Source organism: Danio rerio, chromosome 13 (assembly GCF_049306965.1).
Source record: "Danio rerio strain Tuebingen ecotype United States chromosome 13, GRCz12tu, whole genome shotgun sequence".
In the NCBI taxonomy this organism is placed as follows: domain Eukaryota; kingdom Metazoa; phylum Chordata; class Actinopteri; order Cypriniformes; family Danionidae; genus Danio; species Danio rerio.
Window position 1 is genome coordinate 44,824,311 of NC_133188.1, and position 17,148 is coordinate 44,841,458.

A 17,148-nucleotide genomic window follows, 5' to 3' on the forward strand; every position below is an offset into this window, starting at 1 on the left:
CAAGGCAGACCTGCCAAGCTGTGATATACATACATGGGTGAGACCGTGGAAAGCAGTATTTAGCCATTCATGAAGGGTCATAACGTTATGTGTTTGTTTCCATGCTCCATGGGGTATGTTGAATGTTTTTCCCTGCTATGCTGTCAGGGCTGATACAGCAAAGCTATTCGTTTACAGCAAGTATTTTCGTCAAGAGAGCTGAACGAGAATTAGAGAATGGCAGACTTTGTCTTTTATCAGTTGAGTTTGTTACCATTCAGACAATCGCCTATCCGTGCTGCTGTGTTCGCCCATGATTAAATTCCTTCAGATTATCGGCAGGGCTAATGGTTGGAATACATAGGGAAAGAGATCTGCTGCACTGCTCCACTGTGAGGAGGAGAGACCCAAACCTCACAGGAAACAATCAGCATTTTTACATCACTTGATTCTATGTGTTTATGAGCCATTTTCATCAGGATCAAAATAAGGACAAGGACATAATTTACTGGTATTGCTATACTTGTTTGTTCTGTCTTCAGCATGCTGTTTTATTCTAAGCACCTCAGTCTAGTTGGTTTCGGTTTGCGCTGTGTTGAAACATGCATGTTACATGTGTAAATGCATGGTAAGTGTTTTATTTAACGTGTACTTGTGTCTTGCGTTCTGTCTCGTCTTGGTGTTATGTTGAGTACGTGGCTCCATGTTTACATATTGATCGTGTGCTTAAGTGATGTGTCTCGTGTGAACATACGGTTAATGAGTGAGATTGTGTTGTGTCTCCTGTCTATTGTCTAGTCCCATCCTCTTTGTTAGCCCATTATTAGTTTATTATGTTCACCTATTTGTTTGCCAACTATTACTCCTTTATAGCCTCCTCACGTCTGCTATACGGTGCCAGTTTGTCATCATATATTGTCTTGTCAAGTCTTGTTAAGTCTTGTCCAGCCTTGCCTTTCCCCGCCAACCCTGTCCAAGTTTGTTTTGGTCTTATGTTAATTTCTGGGTTGTTTTTGTTGCTTTTAGCTTTATTTTATAATTAATAAACCCATGTTTTTGCCTCTGCATTTGAGTCCTCGCTCATTTCCCCCTCCTGAAACCTTGACAATACTTGTATGACACTTAGTCCCCACAATTTAAAGAATAAAAGGTGCACAGACACAGAGAGATAGATCTGCTGAATGCCACTGAAGTCTGTTTGATCTCAAGAACATGATTATCGAATATTGTTCTAATCATTATCATGTTTCAAGAGGTGAAGGTCAGGTAAATTACATGAATTAATTAACCGCTTTGCATTTTCCGCCAGCAGGATCTGAAATCTAAATGATTTAATATACTTGTTTGACCAGATGAAAGGCATTTTGCCCAGAGATTAAGGCACATCCTTGTGTCTTCAAACTCTTTATATGTGTCTGTCTCTCTTTAAAATGTTCTCTTGATCAGCTCTCAGCCCGTGTTTGATAAATGAGCTTCTTGCAGTCATTTAGCACAGCAGCGTTTCTCTGTTTGCTGATGTTCGCTCATTAGCCAAACTAAGCTGATAACACTCAGGTAAATGTTCTTTTAAAAAGGTGAATGTGCTTAAACACAATGTGCATCGAGTCTCATTACAGAACAACCTGGAAGAGAGTTTTTGACAGTAATGACCATGCCAATGGAATAAACGTATGAATATGAAATTATATAGTAAAAGCTTATTTATAGCTTTGCTTGTGGTTGTGCTTGAGAAATATGGCTACATACACACACAATTTGACTGCTATTCAGTGTTTTTCCCCTACCGTTGTATTATTTATTTGCCTCGGTTGCACAAGTTGTGGAATTTATTTAGTTTTGTGTGTGAGATTCATGTCATTATGGCAACATTCAGCCAAACCCTTTTTTTTTACTAGACAATGTCTTAGACAAGTGCATTGTCAATACATAAAAACAACAATAATGATTTATAGTGCATTTCTACACTGCCTGAAAAAAGCCTTGTTGTTGATCTCAGTTGTAAGAGCAACAAACAACAACTTGACTTCTTGTTGTTCATTAGGAAAAGTGGCAGAAAGGAAAATAATCTGTTGAGCTGCATCCCAATCATCACAAATACTGCAGAAGACCTATTGGAACCCGCATGGACCCAAGATTCTCAAAGATATCGGTTAAGTTCGGTGAAGGAAAAAAAAATCATGGTTTTGGGTTACATTCAGTATAGAGGCATGTGAAAGATCTGCAGAGTGAATGGCAACATCAACAGCCTGAGGTATCAAGACATCTGTGCTGCCCATTACATTACAAACCAAAGGAGAGGGCTAATTGTTAAGCAGGATAGCGCTCCCTCTCATACTTCAGCCTCCACATTAAAGTTCCTGACAGCAAAGAAGGTCAAGGTGCTTCAGGATTGACCAGCCCAGTTATCAGACATTAACATAATTGAGCATGTTTGGGGTAAGATGAAGGAGGAGGCATTGAAGATGAATCCAAAGAATCTTGATGAACTTTGGGAGTCCTGCAAGAATGCTTTCTAAATACACATAATTAAATCTTTTTTCCACTGCACCATGACTCCATGATTTTATATTCTATATTGTGCATTATTTCTGTTAAGTGACAAGACTTTTGTCAAAGCAAAGTCAGACCTTCCTTTCCTAATTAAATAACAAAAAATCAGGACATGATCACATTTTATTTTGGTAAAATAAGCGTAATCTAGAGGCATTTGCCTTTCATGTAAGCCACTTCTGATACCACATGATCAACTAGAAGTCAAGTTATTATTTTTTGTTACTAAAACTTGGACAGGTGACAAGACTTTTATCAGGTGGTTTACTATAGCATCAAATATGTGCTCAGGGCTGCTGGACACACTTACTTACTTACTTACTTACTTACTTACTTACTTACTTACTTACTTACTTACTTACTTACTTACTTACTTACTTACTTACTTACTTACTTACTTACTTACTTACTTACTTACTTTTATTTATTTATTTATTTATTTATTACTTACTTTTATTTATTTATTTATTTATTTATTTTTTGTATCACTAAAATATCTATAACATTTTTTGTTTGTTTGTTTTGAGCATTATAAACTCTAGAGGATGGATAGTAAAGCCTAACATTTCTTCTTTGCAAAGATATCTAAACTGGGAATGTAGATCAAATTATTCAGCAACTGTTATTGTTTTAGTTTGGGAAGGTAAATTTTGAGAAAGTTATTTTCATGCAATATCTGGCAACACTAATGAATCCAGATTCAACCTCATTGCCTGATTTCTTGCACCATGCATACAGAAGAGAGACAAAGCTCTGTTATTTTCCTTCTAGAATGGGTTGCTCATGTATTATTAAATTGTGTGTGTACCGAAAGTAGCTGCTATGTGTACGTAAGTGGCCTTTGAAAATCAGGCGGTGACTAACATAGTACATAAATAATGTGCAGTCAGTACAGAACCTGGAAGATCAGTTGTTAATAATGTATATAAACATATCTTAGAGATGTGTCTTGCTTGTGTGAGCACACGAACATACGAAAGCAACACGCACACAAACACTCACATACATTGCTCAGCATAATTGAGTAGTCCACTTTGAAAATGAATATTTGTATCTATTTCTCAGTGAATATAGGCAACGTATTGTGGTGGATTTAAATAAAACAGATTTATTAAACTGATATATTTATTAAAAAAATATTTTAGTCATCAGACGTATTTAAAAGCTGAAAATATAATACAATTAAATTCAAGCAAAATATTACAACTTATAAAATTTCAACTAAATTTTTCAGTTTTTTTATTTTTTTTTTATAAATTTGTATTTCATATTTTTCTATAACAAATACATTCGGGTTTACTAATTTTTGGACCATTATCAAAAGTTATTTTATTAAATAAGCTCCAGATTTGATTTCAGTATTGATTAATCTAATGTATATGCACAAATATAATATGAATTTAAAAGATATATTTGTGAGGGGTGAACTTATATATATATAAGCTGAGAGCTGTATACATACATACAGTTGAAGTCAGAATTATTAGCCCCCTTCAAATTTATTTCTTCTTTTTTTAATATTTCCCAAATTATGTTTAACAGAGCAAGGAAATTTTCACAGTATGTCTGATAATATTTTTTCTTCTGAAAAAAAATCTAATTTGTTTTATTTTGGCTAGAATAAAAGCAGTTTTTAATTTTTTAAACACCATTTTAGGGACAAAATTATTAGCCTCTTTAAGCTATATTTTTTCTCGATAGTTTACAAAACAAACCATTGTTATACAATAACTTGCCTAATTACCCTAACCTGCCTCGTTAACCAAATTACCTTAGTTAAGCCATTAAGTGTCACTTTAAGCTGCATAGAAGTGTCTTGAAAAATATCTAGTAAAATATTATTTACAGTCATTATGGCAAAGATAAAATAAATCAGTTATTAGAGATGAGTTATTAAAATTATTATGCTTAGAAATGTGCTGAAAAAACCTTCTCTCCATTAAACAGAAATTAGGGAAAAAATAAACAAGCGGTCTAATAATTCAGGGGGGCTAATAATTCTGACTTCAACTGTACATACATACATACATACATACATACATACATACATACATACATACATACATACTTACATACATACATACATACAGAGAGAAAAACATACAAGCCTTGATCAATTTGTGTTGCCAGATTTTGTAAAAAAAAAACATTTAATTAAAAAATCTACACTTTGTGTATCACACCAGCACACTTAAAAGACTTCAAAGGCTTGAGCCAATCCCAAACAACATGCCTGAAATGTAATTCCTATAAAAAGTAGACATGACAACTCAAGAGTGTGCTATTTGAAGCAATATTACGTGAAAAAAAACACAATGTCAAAGATTTAGCTGAAATCGCAGAAAATAATAGCCGATATTAAACATGTCAAGTCTCAACTATAAGTTACAGTGTCAATCATCACAATTTATTTCATATTTTGTACAAGTAAAGATTACTTAGTGGATTTATTCCAATTTTATTTAATCTGAAAACATAAAGCTGAAGTCAGAATTATTAACCCTCCTAAAGTGGTAATCACTGCAGAGCCACTTGGGCAGAGCTAAGCTCCAGCAAGGGGGAGTTTGAGCTCCAGCTCCGCCTTCCTTGCACTTCTTCTACAAGTGATGTCACTGGGGTTGGGGTTATTGGTGGGTGTACGCATTAAAACAGCTTATAGGAGGAGGAGTTGGAGCTCAAGCTTCCCCTCATTGGAGCCCAAGTGGCTCTGTAGCTAGCAGGGTCTCAAATTTTTTGTTCCCCCTTTGTATTTATTTCAGCAATATTCGTTTAATGGAAGGAAGATTTTTCTAACACATTTCTAAACATAATAGTTTCAATAACTAATTTCTAATCACTGTAGAGGCTGCAGACAGGAAAGTATTGGGAGCAGAGAAAGGGGAAGAGTTGGCGAAGGAGCTTGAGTCGGGAATCGAACTCAGGTCGACGTGAGCACCATGGTGTTATATGTCGGCACACTTACCCACTAGGCTATTGGCACTGACAATCACTGAATTATTTTAGCTTTGCCATAATGACAGTGCATAATATTTTACTAGATTTTTTTCAAGATACTGTAGTATTCAGCTAAACTAGGCTAATTAGGAACACTCTGTATAACCTGACATAATATAAATGAACAGACATTATAAAGAGATCAGGAACGGTGTAGTGTGGTAGATATTGTAAACTCTCACCCCTCCTGGATGGCCGTCAGATGCAGTGACGATGAGACGGTACTGGTCAATGGTCTCTCTGTCCAGAGGTTTGGCCAGCAGCAGAAGACCTATACTGAACAGACACAAAACACTTACATTCAATTTTCTTTTTCAATTATTTCCTTTACAGCCAATTACTTTTAATTATTATAGATTTGGACCAATACATTACAAAGAAGGAACAAAAAAACAAAGTGTTTAGTCTGATTTGAGGAAAGTGATGAATCGAAGGGAAACTCATTTAAAAGAGCATTTCAGTCTAAATTGAGTTGTGTTCTTTCCAACCTCTCTGATGCTTTTCTTACATCATTTGAAAGCTGAATAAGCATATAGGATAGGTACAACTGTTTGAAAACCTAAATATTGAGAGAATTGCCTTTAAAACTGGAAATCAAATTGAACAAAAAACAAGCTTTGATATATTTATGGTATGAGATTTAAAAATGCTTTCATAGAACAGATATTTAATTATTTAAATGATTTTGAAGAATGATGGATAATTGCAAAAAATAGTGTATTAAAGTATTTCAGAAACTGCTGATCTACTGGGATTTTCACACACAGGATTTATAGAGAATGGTCTGAAAAAGAGAAAATCTCCAGTGAGTGGCAGTTCTGTGGGCGCAAGTGCCGTGCTGATGCCAGAGGTCACAGGAGAATGACCATACTGGTTCCAGTTGAGAGAAAAGCAACAGTAACTCAAATGTTGTAACTCAAACGTTACAACAGAGGTATGCAGAAGAGCATCTCTGAATGCACAACACATCCAAACTTGACGCAGATGGGCTACAGCAGCAGAAGACCACACCAGGTGACACTCCTGTTAGCTAAAAACTGGAAACTGAGGCTACAATTCACACAGGCTCACCAAAATTGAACAATAGAAGATTGGAAAAATGTTGCCTGGTCTGATGAGTCTCTATTTCTGCTGCAACATTTGGATGGTCGGGTCAGAATTTGAAGTCAACAACATGAAAGCATGAATCCATCCTGCCTTGTATCAACGGTTCAGGCTGGTGGTGGTGGTTTAATGGTGAGGGGGATATTTCCTTTACACTTTGGGCCTATTAGTACCAATTGAGCATCGTGTCGACACCAGAGCCTACCTGAACATTGTTGCTAATCATGTCCATCCCTTTATGACCACAGTGTACCCATCTTCTGATGGCTACCTTCAGAAGGATAATGCGCCATGTCAAGCGTGAATTATCTCAGACTGTTTCTTTAACATGACAATGAGTTCACTGTACTCAAATGTCCTCCACAGTCACCAGATCTCAATCCAATAGAGCACCTTTGGGATGTGGTGGAACGAAAGATTCACATCATAGATGTGCAGCTGACAAATCATCTCAATTTGAACCAAAATCTCTGAGGAATATTTCCAGCACCTTCTTGAATTTATGTCATGAAGGATTAAGGCAGTTCTGAAGTCAAAAAGGGGTTCCAACCCGGTACTAGTAAGGTGTGCCTAATAAAGTGACCAGTGAGTGTAGGTTTTAAATGATATAATGATGATATTATTGATGACAAAATTTGATCCAAATCTACAGAGTAAACTATCCTATAAATGCAGGGAAGATATGCATAATTATGATGTACACACAATTCTGATAGGAGACACATACAACAAATCAGAATGACCCGCAAAATGTGGAGAAATGGTGATTTTTAATTGTTTGTGTCATGATCTGATCTGAATAATTCCTTTGGTGAATCGGGAGCCACAACAACATGGTAAATAAACACTGTTATCTATGATTACAAATCAACAAGCAATTCAAACGATCATCCATGCTGAACTGCTGGCCACAGGGAGGCCATTATCATTTGTGAACCAATCAGATTTCAGAAAATCAGCAGGCTCATCCTACAGTGAGCTCACACATGTCTGTTGTGTTGGCAGAAGAGGATAGACAGACTCTGTTAACATTGCAGTCACACACAGCAGAAGAAGCAGGCTGCTGTGATGCTCGCTCATGTTTGTGTGTGTATGTGTGTGTGTGAGCGTAGAATTATATTTCTCCTCAGTTGACCCCTACAAAAGTGATATTGAACGTGTCCTCTGTAGCCTGTGAAACAGCCATATAAAACACTTCAGTGACTGGGATTCTCTTTTCTTTTGGCCTCACAAACCTTCTGCTGGCTGACAAGAATTGCAGGCAAAGACTTTAAATTTTAACACCTTATTTTAACGACTCTTCAACTGTCTAGGCTGTTGCTTCAACAGACAAAATCCTTTGTTATACAAGTCAATGAAGGAGGGTTTAATTTCAGAAGTCACCCCACAAAACCTGTCCTGTTATTACAAATGGCACAGAAGAGAATAAAAGAGAAGTGAGGTTAAGAGAAAAGAAGAGGAGCAGAGAGAAAAAATTAGGAAAAAAAGAGGAGAAAATATAGTATGAGAAGACAATATATGAAAAGATAAGAGAAAAGATGAGAAAAGACGGGAGACAAGACGAGGCAGGAAGAGAGGAAAGGAAAAAAGAGACAAGAGATTAGCTGAGAAAAAAAAAGAAGAGAAAATAAGCAATGAGAATTTATGAGAAGAGAAGAGACTATATGAGAAAAAGTTAAAAGAAAAAAGGGGTGAGAAGAGACAAGAATATATAGAAATAATTGACAATATATGAGAAGAGAACATATGACAAGAAGAGAAGAGAAGAGAAAAGAAGAGAAGAGGGTAAATGCACAGCTAGTGTTTCTTCTCATCCTGATAAACTTTTTAAATGAGGTTTTTAAAGAAAACAGACCTTAAATGTGTTGATTTAGTAACGGCATACAGTTCACTAAAAGTGCTTGACCCAGGTTACAGAAAAATGTAAAGTCCTTCGGCATAATTTTGCATATACCCTATATATGAAAATAAATGAGAATATGTGAGAAGAGAAGAGATGAAAAGAGACTAGATGAGAGGAGGCGAGAACATGAAAATAAATGAGAATATATGAAAAGAGAAAAGAAGAGAAGAAAAGAAAAGTGAAGAAACAAAATCTAAAGAGGAGAATACATGAAAATAAATGAGAATAGAGAAAATGAGAAGAGAATATATGAAAAACAAATATATATGAGAAGAGAAAACACTAGATAAGAAGAGAAGAGAAAAGACTAGATCAGAAGAGAGAAGTCTCTTTTCATATATAAGAATATATGAGAAGAAAGAGAAAAGATGAGACTAGAAGAGAAGAGAAGAGAATAATAATATATGAGTAGAGAGAAGAAAAAAGAGACAAGAAGAGACTAGATGAGAAGAGAATATAAGAAAATAAATGAGAATATTTGAGAAGAGAAGAGATGAGAAGAGACTAGATGAGAAGAAAACAGAATATAAGAAAATAAATGAGAATATATGAGAAGAGACGAGAGGAGAAGAGAGGAGAGAAAGAGTAGAAGAGACTAGATGAGAAAGGAAAAGAAGAGAACAGAAGAGAACAGAATAAATGATAATATATGAGAATATATGAGAAAAGAGGAGAGAAAAAAGACGAGAAGAGACAAGATGAGAAGTAAATAGAATAAGAATATAAATGAGAAGAGAAAAGAAGAGAAGAGAAGAGAAGAGAAGAGAAGAGAAGAGAGAAGAAGAGAAGAGAAGAGAAGAGAAGAGAAGAGAAGAGAAGAGAAGAGATGAGACTAGATGAGAAAAGATAATATATGAAAATAAACAAAATATATATGAGAAAAGATGAAGACTGGATGAAAATAAACTAGATGAGAAGAAACTATATGAAAAGAGAAAATAAAAGAAAAGAAGAAATGAGAAGAGAATGTGAAAATAAATGAGAATATATGAGAAGAGAAGAGACTAGATAAGAAAGAAGAGAAGATACTAGATGAGAAGTAAAAAGAATATAAGAAAATAAATGAGAATATATGAGAAGAGACGAGAGGAGAAGAGAGGAGAGGAAGAGTAGAAGAGACTAGATGAGAAAGGAAGAGAACAGAAGAGAACAGAATAAATGATAATATATGAGAATATATGAGAAAAGAGAAGAGAAAAAAGACGTGAAGAGACAAGATGAAAAGTAAATAGAATAAGAATATAAATGAGAAGAGAAGAGAAGAGAAGAGAAGAGAGAAGAAGAGATGAGAAGAGAAGAGAAGAGAAGAGAAGAGAAGAGAAGAGAAGAGAAGAGAAGAGAAGAGAGAAGAAGAGATGAGACTAGATGAGAAAAGATAATATATGAAAATAAACAAAATATATATGAGAAAAGATGAAGACTGGATGAAAATAAACTAGATGAGAAGAAACTATATGAAAAGAGAAAAGAAAAGAAAAGAAAAGAAGAAATGAGAAGAGAATGTGAAAATAAATGAGAATATATGAGAATAGAAGAGACTAGATAAGAAAGAAGAGAAGAGACTAGATGAGAAGTAAAAAAAAGATGCAGTGGGAGGAGAAGAGAACAAAACAGAAGAGAAGGTATAGTATGAGAAGAGACTATATGGAAAGACAAAAAAAGAAGAGACAAGAGTATGTAAAGGTGCAAGAAAACGTCAGGAAGACAAAACCAGGTAAGAGCAGAGAAAGAGAAAAAAAGAGGAGAGGAAGTGAGACTACATGAGAAAGAATGGCAATAAATCAAGAAATCAAATCCAGAAGAGACTAAAAAGAGAGAAATAAAATGAAATCAACTGAAGTTAGATGATGCAGATAAACTGAGGCATGAAGAAACTAAACGATATGAGAAGAAACAAGATGCAAACAAATGAGGAGATGAGATATGGCGAAACAAGCCAATGCAAGATGACAAGATAAAAAGAGGATAGAAAAGCAGATGAGACAAAACACAATCAAAAGTGGCGTGATCCGATGAGACAAGATGTGGTGTGAAGAGACAAGATGAGACAACACAAAGTAAAATAGAGATAAGACGAGACAGTCTGAGAGACAAGATGAGATGATATGAGATGAGACAAAATGAGAAAACGTAGCAGCAAAAGAGACAAAACAAGGTGAGATGAGATAGTAGAACAGATAGCTTAAGACATGATGAGATAAGAAGTGAAAAGCAGACACACGATAAGAAGAGATTTAACCAGACCAGATGAAATCAGACAAGGCAAGGCACAGAAAAACAAGACAAGATGAAAGATGAGGAGAAGAGACAAACCCGCTGAACAGAGAAGGTGAGGTGAGATAAAGAAAAAAAGAAAAGAAAAAAATAGATGAGGTGAAACGAGAAAGTCAAAGCAGGAGACATATATAGTACTAGCGCTACCCTTTTGCTCTCTGGATTCTCACATCACTGCTGTTACTATTAACAATAGTCTTAAGTGTGTTTCATTAAGAGTCATTTATGAATCAACAATGTGCTGTTTAATGAAGCCTTTCTGTTTCGCTCCCACTCACACAAATGTTCACACTGTAACCCTGCTAGTGTGTTTTTCTCGTCTTCATTCCTCCAACGCAGTATTCTTAGATTGAGGTTATGTTTACTAGTGCATTTACATTAAAAGGAAAAAAAAAAACTTCAGAGTTCACTTCAATTCACTTCTTCATTTCTTTTTTTACCTTTAAAGGGTCCCTATAATGAAAATAAACTTTCGTAAGCTGTTTGGACAGAGCTGTGTGTAGGTATAGCGTGTCCACAGTCATATTGGAGTGATAGAATCACAATAAGTCTCTTTTTTTTAATTTCCAGATGTTCAAACAGCATCCCAATCCCTCCCATTTTGATGCCCAACGCAACGTGACATAGGAGTACGGTTTTCCCGCCCACAGAATTGATTGACAGCTGCATATTAACATGTCTCCATAGGAACACGTATAATCATATCCACAAGACAGGACGTGCGCAAAGCAGCCGGGATTAAAAGATCTGTTCAGCTCTCTGTGATCATCAATCATCATCAAATGTGATCAAGAATGAAGTTTAAAACATTTTTAAAACAGTGGATGTTTGTAATGAATTACAGCGATTTACTTCAGCTTTACTTTATCACCACAGCCGCATGTCAGTACAATTATAAAAGAAGACGCTTCAATCCTGGTTTGTGGACGATATATCAGGTTTACTTTGTACATTAATATAACGGATATCCATACAGCAGTGGATATTACTGTGAATCCTGTCACATTTGTGTGCAAAAACAGTGCAAAGTTAATTGCGAGCGATGTGTGTGTGAACTTTGTAAAAACATTGTGACTCATCTTTCTCATCGACTCAACTCCAATACAAATACATCAAATAATCATTGGGAAATTTCTCACTGTAGTATTTCTCACAAACGTTACATGAGATCTGCTTCCTTCATGTCTGTCACTGTGTTGTTTAACTGACGCAACCGAGGTGGAGATTGAGGCACACTCTTACAGGCACGTGGAAACTGTGGACAAAAACAGCTACATGGTGTTGAGAGCAGAAAATTCCAACATTCTAAAAGGTATAATAAATAATCTGACGGGTGTTTTGAGCAAAAACCTTACAGACACATTCTGAAGACACAAAAGACTCATCTTAAATCTTGAAAGGGGGTAAAACAGGTGTCCTTTAAAATCAGAGTCGTTTACTAACACTAGGGTTTTGTTTTGTTGTTGTTTTAACCAAAATGAAAACTTCTAAAGACAAAGGCTTTGTCTACAAAAATTCAAATAAATTCTAAAACTGTTTTCGTCTACAAATGCTCAATGTCCACACTATTATTTTAAATTCCTTCTCTCATCTGTACTAAAACATCTGAAAATGCTTTCTTTCATGTACTGGCGCATGAGCACAGACATAAGATGATTTTATCTGCGTCATATCCACCTGGCATTTATTTACTTTCCATCTCTTTGAAACATCACGGCAAAATGTCATAACTGGTGTCTGCTTCTGCTGCTGAACAATAGCTCCCAGTAAACATTCTGTGTCCTTTAAACAGAGGCAATACCGAGCATGTACAAACTGACATAACAGTTTAATAGGTCACATGACTAAAATGCTTCATTGTTTTTCTTCGAAAGCCACCGTTTTAACATTACACACTGCAATACGAAAAGGATGTTTTTAAATTTATGCACTTTGGACAAGGTTTTCAAAAAGCTACATTTTAATTTGCTAAAAACGCCATCTCAGTATGAATAGGCTAAAATGGAGAAAAAAAGTGTTTTTAAACAAAAATGTGTCAGGTTGGTTATGGCCAAAGGTATTCCTTCCCTGGCTCTTCTGGAACATTGTTTTCTTTTCTGACTCTAAAGGTTCTAATCACATGACCATTTCAGTGAGAGGCCATTTACACCACATTTAAAAAAAAAACATTTTATGCATTTTACATTTTACATTTACATTTAGTCATTTAGCAGACGCTTTGATCCAAAGCGACTTACAAATGAGGACAAGGAAGCAATTTACACAACTATAAGAGCAACAATGAATAAGTGCTGTAGGCAAGTTTCAGGTATGTAAAGAAAAAGTAAGAAGCAAAACATTAGTATTTTTTATTTTTTTTTTTAGTTAGTGGAGGAGTCAGAGAGGGAATTTCATATTAGTAACGAAAGTGGAGACTAAATAGTTTTTAGAGTTTTTAGTCGTTTTTTGAAGACATTGAGAGCTTTTCGCATGTTCGTTTACATGACAATGTCTTTTTTGTGGCTGAAAATGTATACATGCATATAAAAGCGCTGCTGTTGTTGTGCCGTGATGGGCCCATTGGTTAATCTGGCCAAAACCAAAATATGACATTTTATAATGCACAATAGGGGATCTTTAAAAACTATTATTATATTCCCTTACTCCTACCCCCAAAAAGCACCTGTGATACATTTTAAATGAAGACCCTGTTAAGTATGAATTATAAGAGTTTTGATTAACAAGACACAAGGCATGTCCTTGTAAACCAGATAAAAATTGTGATAACTAGGTCCACCAAATCCAGCATTATTATTTCAACATTATGTAAAATTAAATATTATTGTGCCCGTGTAATCATTTGAAAATGAAAGTGTTTAAAAATGGCAATGCCATGCTTGCATTTAGTATGTGGTTAGGGAGGTATAGATTAAGTGCAAACAAACACAACGATGACAGAGTATATGGTACTGTTGTTGCCTATGTGTTTGCTAATGCAAAGTGTGGATTTTCTTTCTTTTTAGCTTACAACCAACAGCAGAGACACATCTTACACTGAATTCTACATACACATAAACACTGAGCTGCCGATGACATGACATCATGTCTTCTAACAAGGTGACTGGCCTGGCATATGTAATACAGCATTTTTGATTGCTTTAAGTAACATATAAAAGGACAGCCCAATAATAATAGATTATGGCATATTTTATACAATCCACGAGACTGCAAAATAAATTTATTAAGTCTGGATTAGGCCAAAATAAAAAAGTAGAAAAAAGTAGGAGCTTACAGTGTTACAAGAAAAAAATTAAACACAAATAAGCAATAGCATGATGCATTTTTTATTTTATTTTTTGGTCTGTCCTCAAGCTTAAATTTCAATATTTCAAGCCTATGAATAAAAATAATCACAATGCATTCTTTGGTCGCTACAATATTATTATAAGGTTTTATCTTGTTCTCTTTTACTAGTCAAAATGTAAATACATTGTTTTAACCTAATGATTGCGTTTGTTCTTTTTTAGTTGAACACAAAAGAAGACAATTTGAAGAATGTTGTAAACCTGTAACCCTTCACTTCCACAGTATTCGTTTTCCTTCTATGGGAGTCAATGGTTACAAGTTTCAGAAAGTTCTTTAAAATATCTTCTTTCGTGTTCAACAGAAGAAAGAAAGTCATAAAGTTTGCAACCACTTGTGGGTGAATAAATAGTGAGCATATTTACATTTTTGGGTGAAACCGTGGGTGATTTTTTTGTATCTTTAATCTTTTGAATCAGTTAGAGTGACACTGTTAGGGGGTTATATATATTAGTGTCTGAAATATATACATTCCTACTGAAACGTTTATTTATTAATGAAAACTTACGTTCGTGAAAGGTTGAAGACCTCCTGTGGGTCACCGGTCTCTATCCGGTAGGTGATTGGATCCAGCTCACGGTCTGTAGCCTGTGGGAATACACCAAATTATACTCTATTCACACCAGTCTTCTCAAAAAGAACTGCTTGGAGAAACAGAAAAATCAATGTAACATGAAATCAATTGCAGAAAAAAACAATACTTAAATGAAAAGGCCAAGTCTGCTTGAAGAACATGATGAACGAAAGTAGAATCAGTGACATTTTGCAAAGACGTATACATTTATAACACTAAATCTTTTGCCAGGTTTTCTCGGATACACATTTCCTTTTGTCTGCACTTGACTAGGATCATATAAATATTTGATTACAATACTATCAGGGTGGCAATGCAGTGGCACAGTAGGTAGTGCTGTCGCCTCACAGCACGAAGGTCTCTGGTTCAAGCCTCGGCTGGGTCAGTTGGCATTTCTGTGTGGAGTTTGCATGTTCTCCCTGCCTGACACAGGGGGTTTCCTCCGGGTTCTCCAGTTTCCCTCATAGTCCAAAGATACGTGGTACAGGTTATTGGGTAGGCTAAATGTTCCGTAGTGTATGAGTGTGAATGAGAGTGTGTGGATGTTTCCTGGAGATGGGTTGCAGTTGGAAGGGCATCCGCTGCATAAAAACCTGCTGGATAAGTTGGCGGTTCATTCCGCTGTGGCAACCCCGGATTAATAAACAGACTAAGCCAAAAAGAAATTTTTACACAAATATCTGTATTTTCTACTCTCTACATTTTTAAATCCTGGTCGTTACTTTCGATATCATGTGTTTGGTCGCGCAATCTATATTATTTACTATGTCATTGTACAATTTAAGCGCCTTTTTGATGCAATCAAACTATTTTTCGTCATTGTGTCTCACTCAGACATCCGCCACGCTACTGAAAAATGTAGTTAAGCTAGTAACGTTGTCACCGACACGGCCCAGTCATTCCCCTCGCTGGCCAGCAGAGGTCACCATCACCAGACTTCTAACCATTACGTCATGCTCAAACACTGATTGCTACACACCTGCAGCATATCTCACTGATGACCCACACACACACATATAAGCAGTTCAAACACTCACTCCATTGCGAAGTCTTGTTCTGCCCCAGCTGACATTACTGAGCGTTCATCTCCTTGCCTGATCTCCCCGTGTATTACCTGGACTGTTCCTTGACCTTGCCTTGCCTTGCCTGCCTTGAACCTTACTCTGTACCTCGCCTCTGACCCATGCCTGCTATCACACTCCTTGACAGCCAGCCGCCAGCCCTTAGACCCAATATAACTACGTTTGATGTGAGTTCGCACACTAGTGCTTATTGTGTGATTGTGATTAAACTGTGTTTAATAAATATACTGCAAATGGATCCCTCTGTGTCAGACTCCTCGTTACAAACCTCACTACTTGTAGCGATGCTACTGCCCAACACTGAGTATTTCTTTTACGCAGGTAATGTTCTGTTTTAAAACTATTTTAGTCAGGCAAAGCTAAGGTAGATTTTGTTGTTACGAATGGGTTATATGCACAGAAGTGTTGTTCACTAGTGTTGACACTAAAGTCTTCTGGCGAAAGATTAATGTGACTATTTTCAGTTTCATAAGGGACCTTTTACATCATGGATAATGTAGATTTTTATTAAGGTTAACAACATCAGTAAATAGCGCTATTCCACCTAGCCTGCTTTATTGAGCTGAAGGTGATTTTTATATTCAGATTGGTTCATTTTTGAACAATGCTACTTTGAATATTCGGTCTAAAATAGCATTCAAGTATGGCTTAGAATGAAGTGTTATTTCTGAACGACTAAGCATTGGCTTTAGGACAAAGTGTGTGAGGGAGTGAGACCAGCGAAACTTGCATGCATGAAATTTTGCACATTATGACAAGTTTTGCTTGCTACACAACTGAAAACATGTTGGATATAATAGTTTGTCCTTCAGAATAGTAGTATTATAAAGTTTTCTAACTGGCAAATGACAGGATCTAGTGGGACTCTGTCATCTTAAATGTGCGTGTTTGTTTTTTCAAGAGGCATGGCTTTGGACAGCAGGTATGGGATTGTGTTTCAAAGATATACTAACCAGTTTACATTTTGACAGATCACCTACTGCACCCTTAAGGCCTAATATTTTGTTTTTGAATTTTACCATTTAAAAACTTTATAATACCTTGCAGACATTGATTGCACAACAAATAATTATCAGAACATTCTAATTACATTTAACAATAAATAGAAATGTACATTTAAAACCGAAGAGATTCATAAGAAGTCTAAACCGAGACATTAAATAAATGTATATGTGTAGTCATGTTCAGAATGGATTATTACAAACGACTACTTCAGCACTATCTTTACTGTGCATTCAGTAGTATGCTAATTTTCTGCACGCACAGAATACCCACATGACCTACAACATTTATCAAGATATGCGGTACACAGAAGTTCATCCTGCGTGGGATGCTGCACTCCCATA

At 35.8% G+C, this 17,148-nt stretch overlaps 1 protein-coding gene across 30 annotated transcripts in view; it reads right to left on the bottom strand.

Moving 5' to 3' along the window:
* The window catches only part of pcdh15a (protocadherin-related 15a), a 759,862-nt gene that overhangs the window by 177,802 nt on the left and 564,912 nt on the right, over window positions 1-17,148 (bottom strand). For all 30 annotated transcript variants that reach the window (XR_012388492.1, XR_012388488.1, XR_012388474.1 and 27 more), the window contains 2 exon segments: window positions 14,655-14,734; window positions 5,706-5,799 (listed from right to left, as the gene is read on the bottom strand). Coding sequence is in view for 3 of the 30 variants with exons in the window: in XM_017358710.4 (XP_017214199.1) it covers window positions 5,706-5,799; window positions 14,655-14,734 (174 nt within the window). In the remaining 27 variants the exon portion in view is untranslated.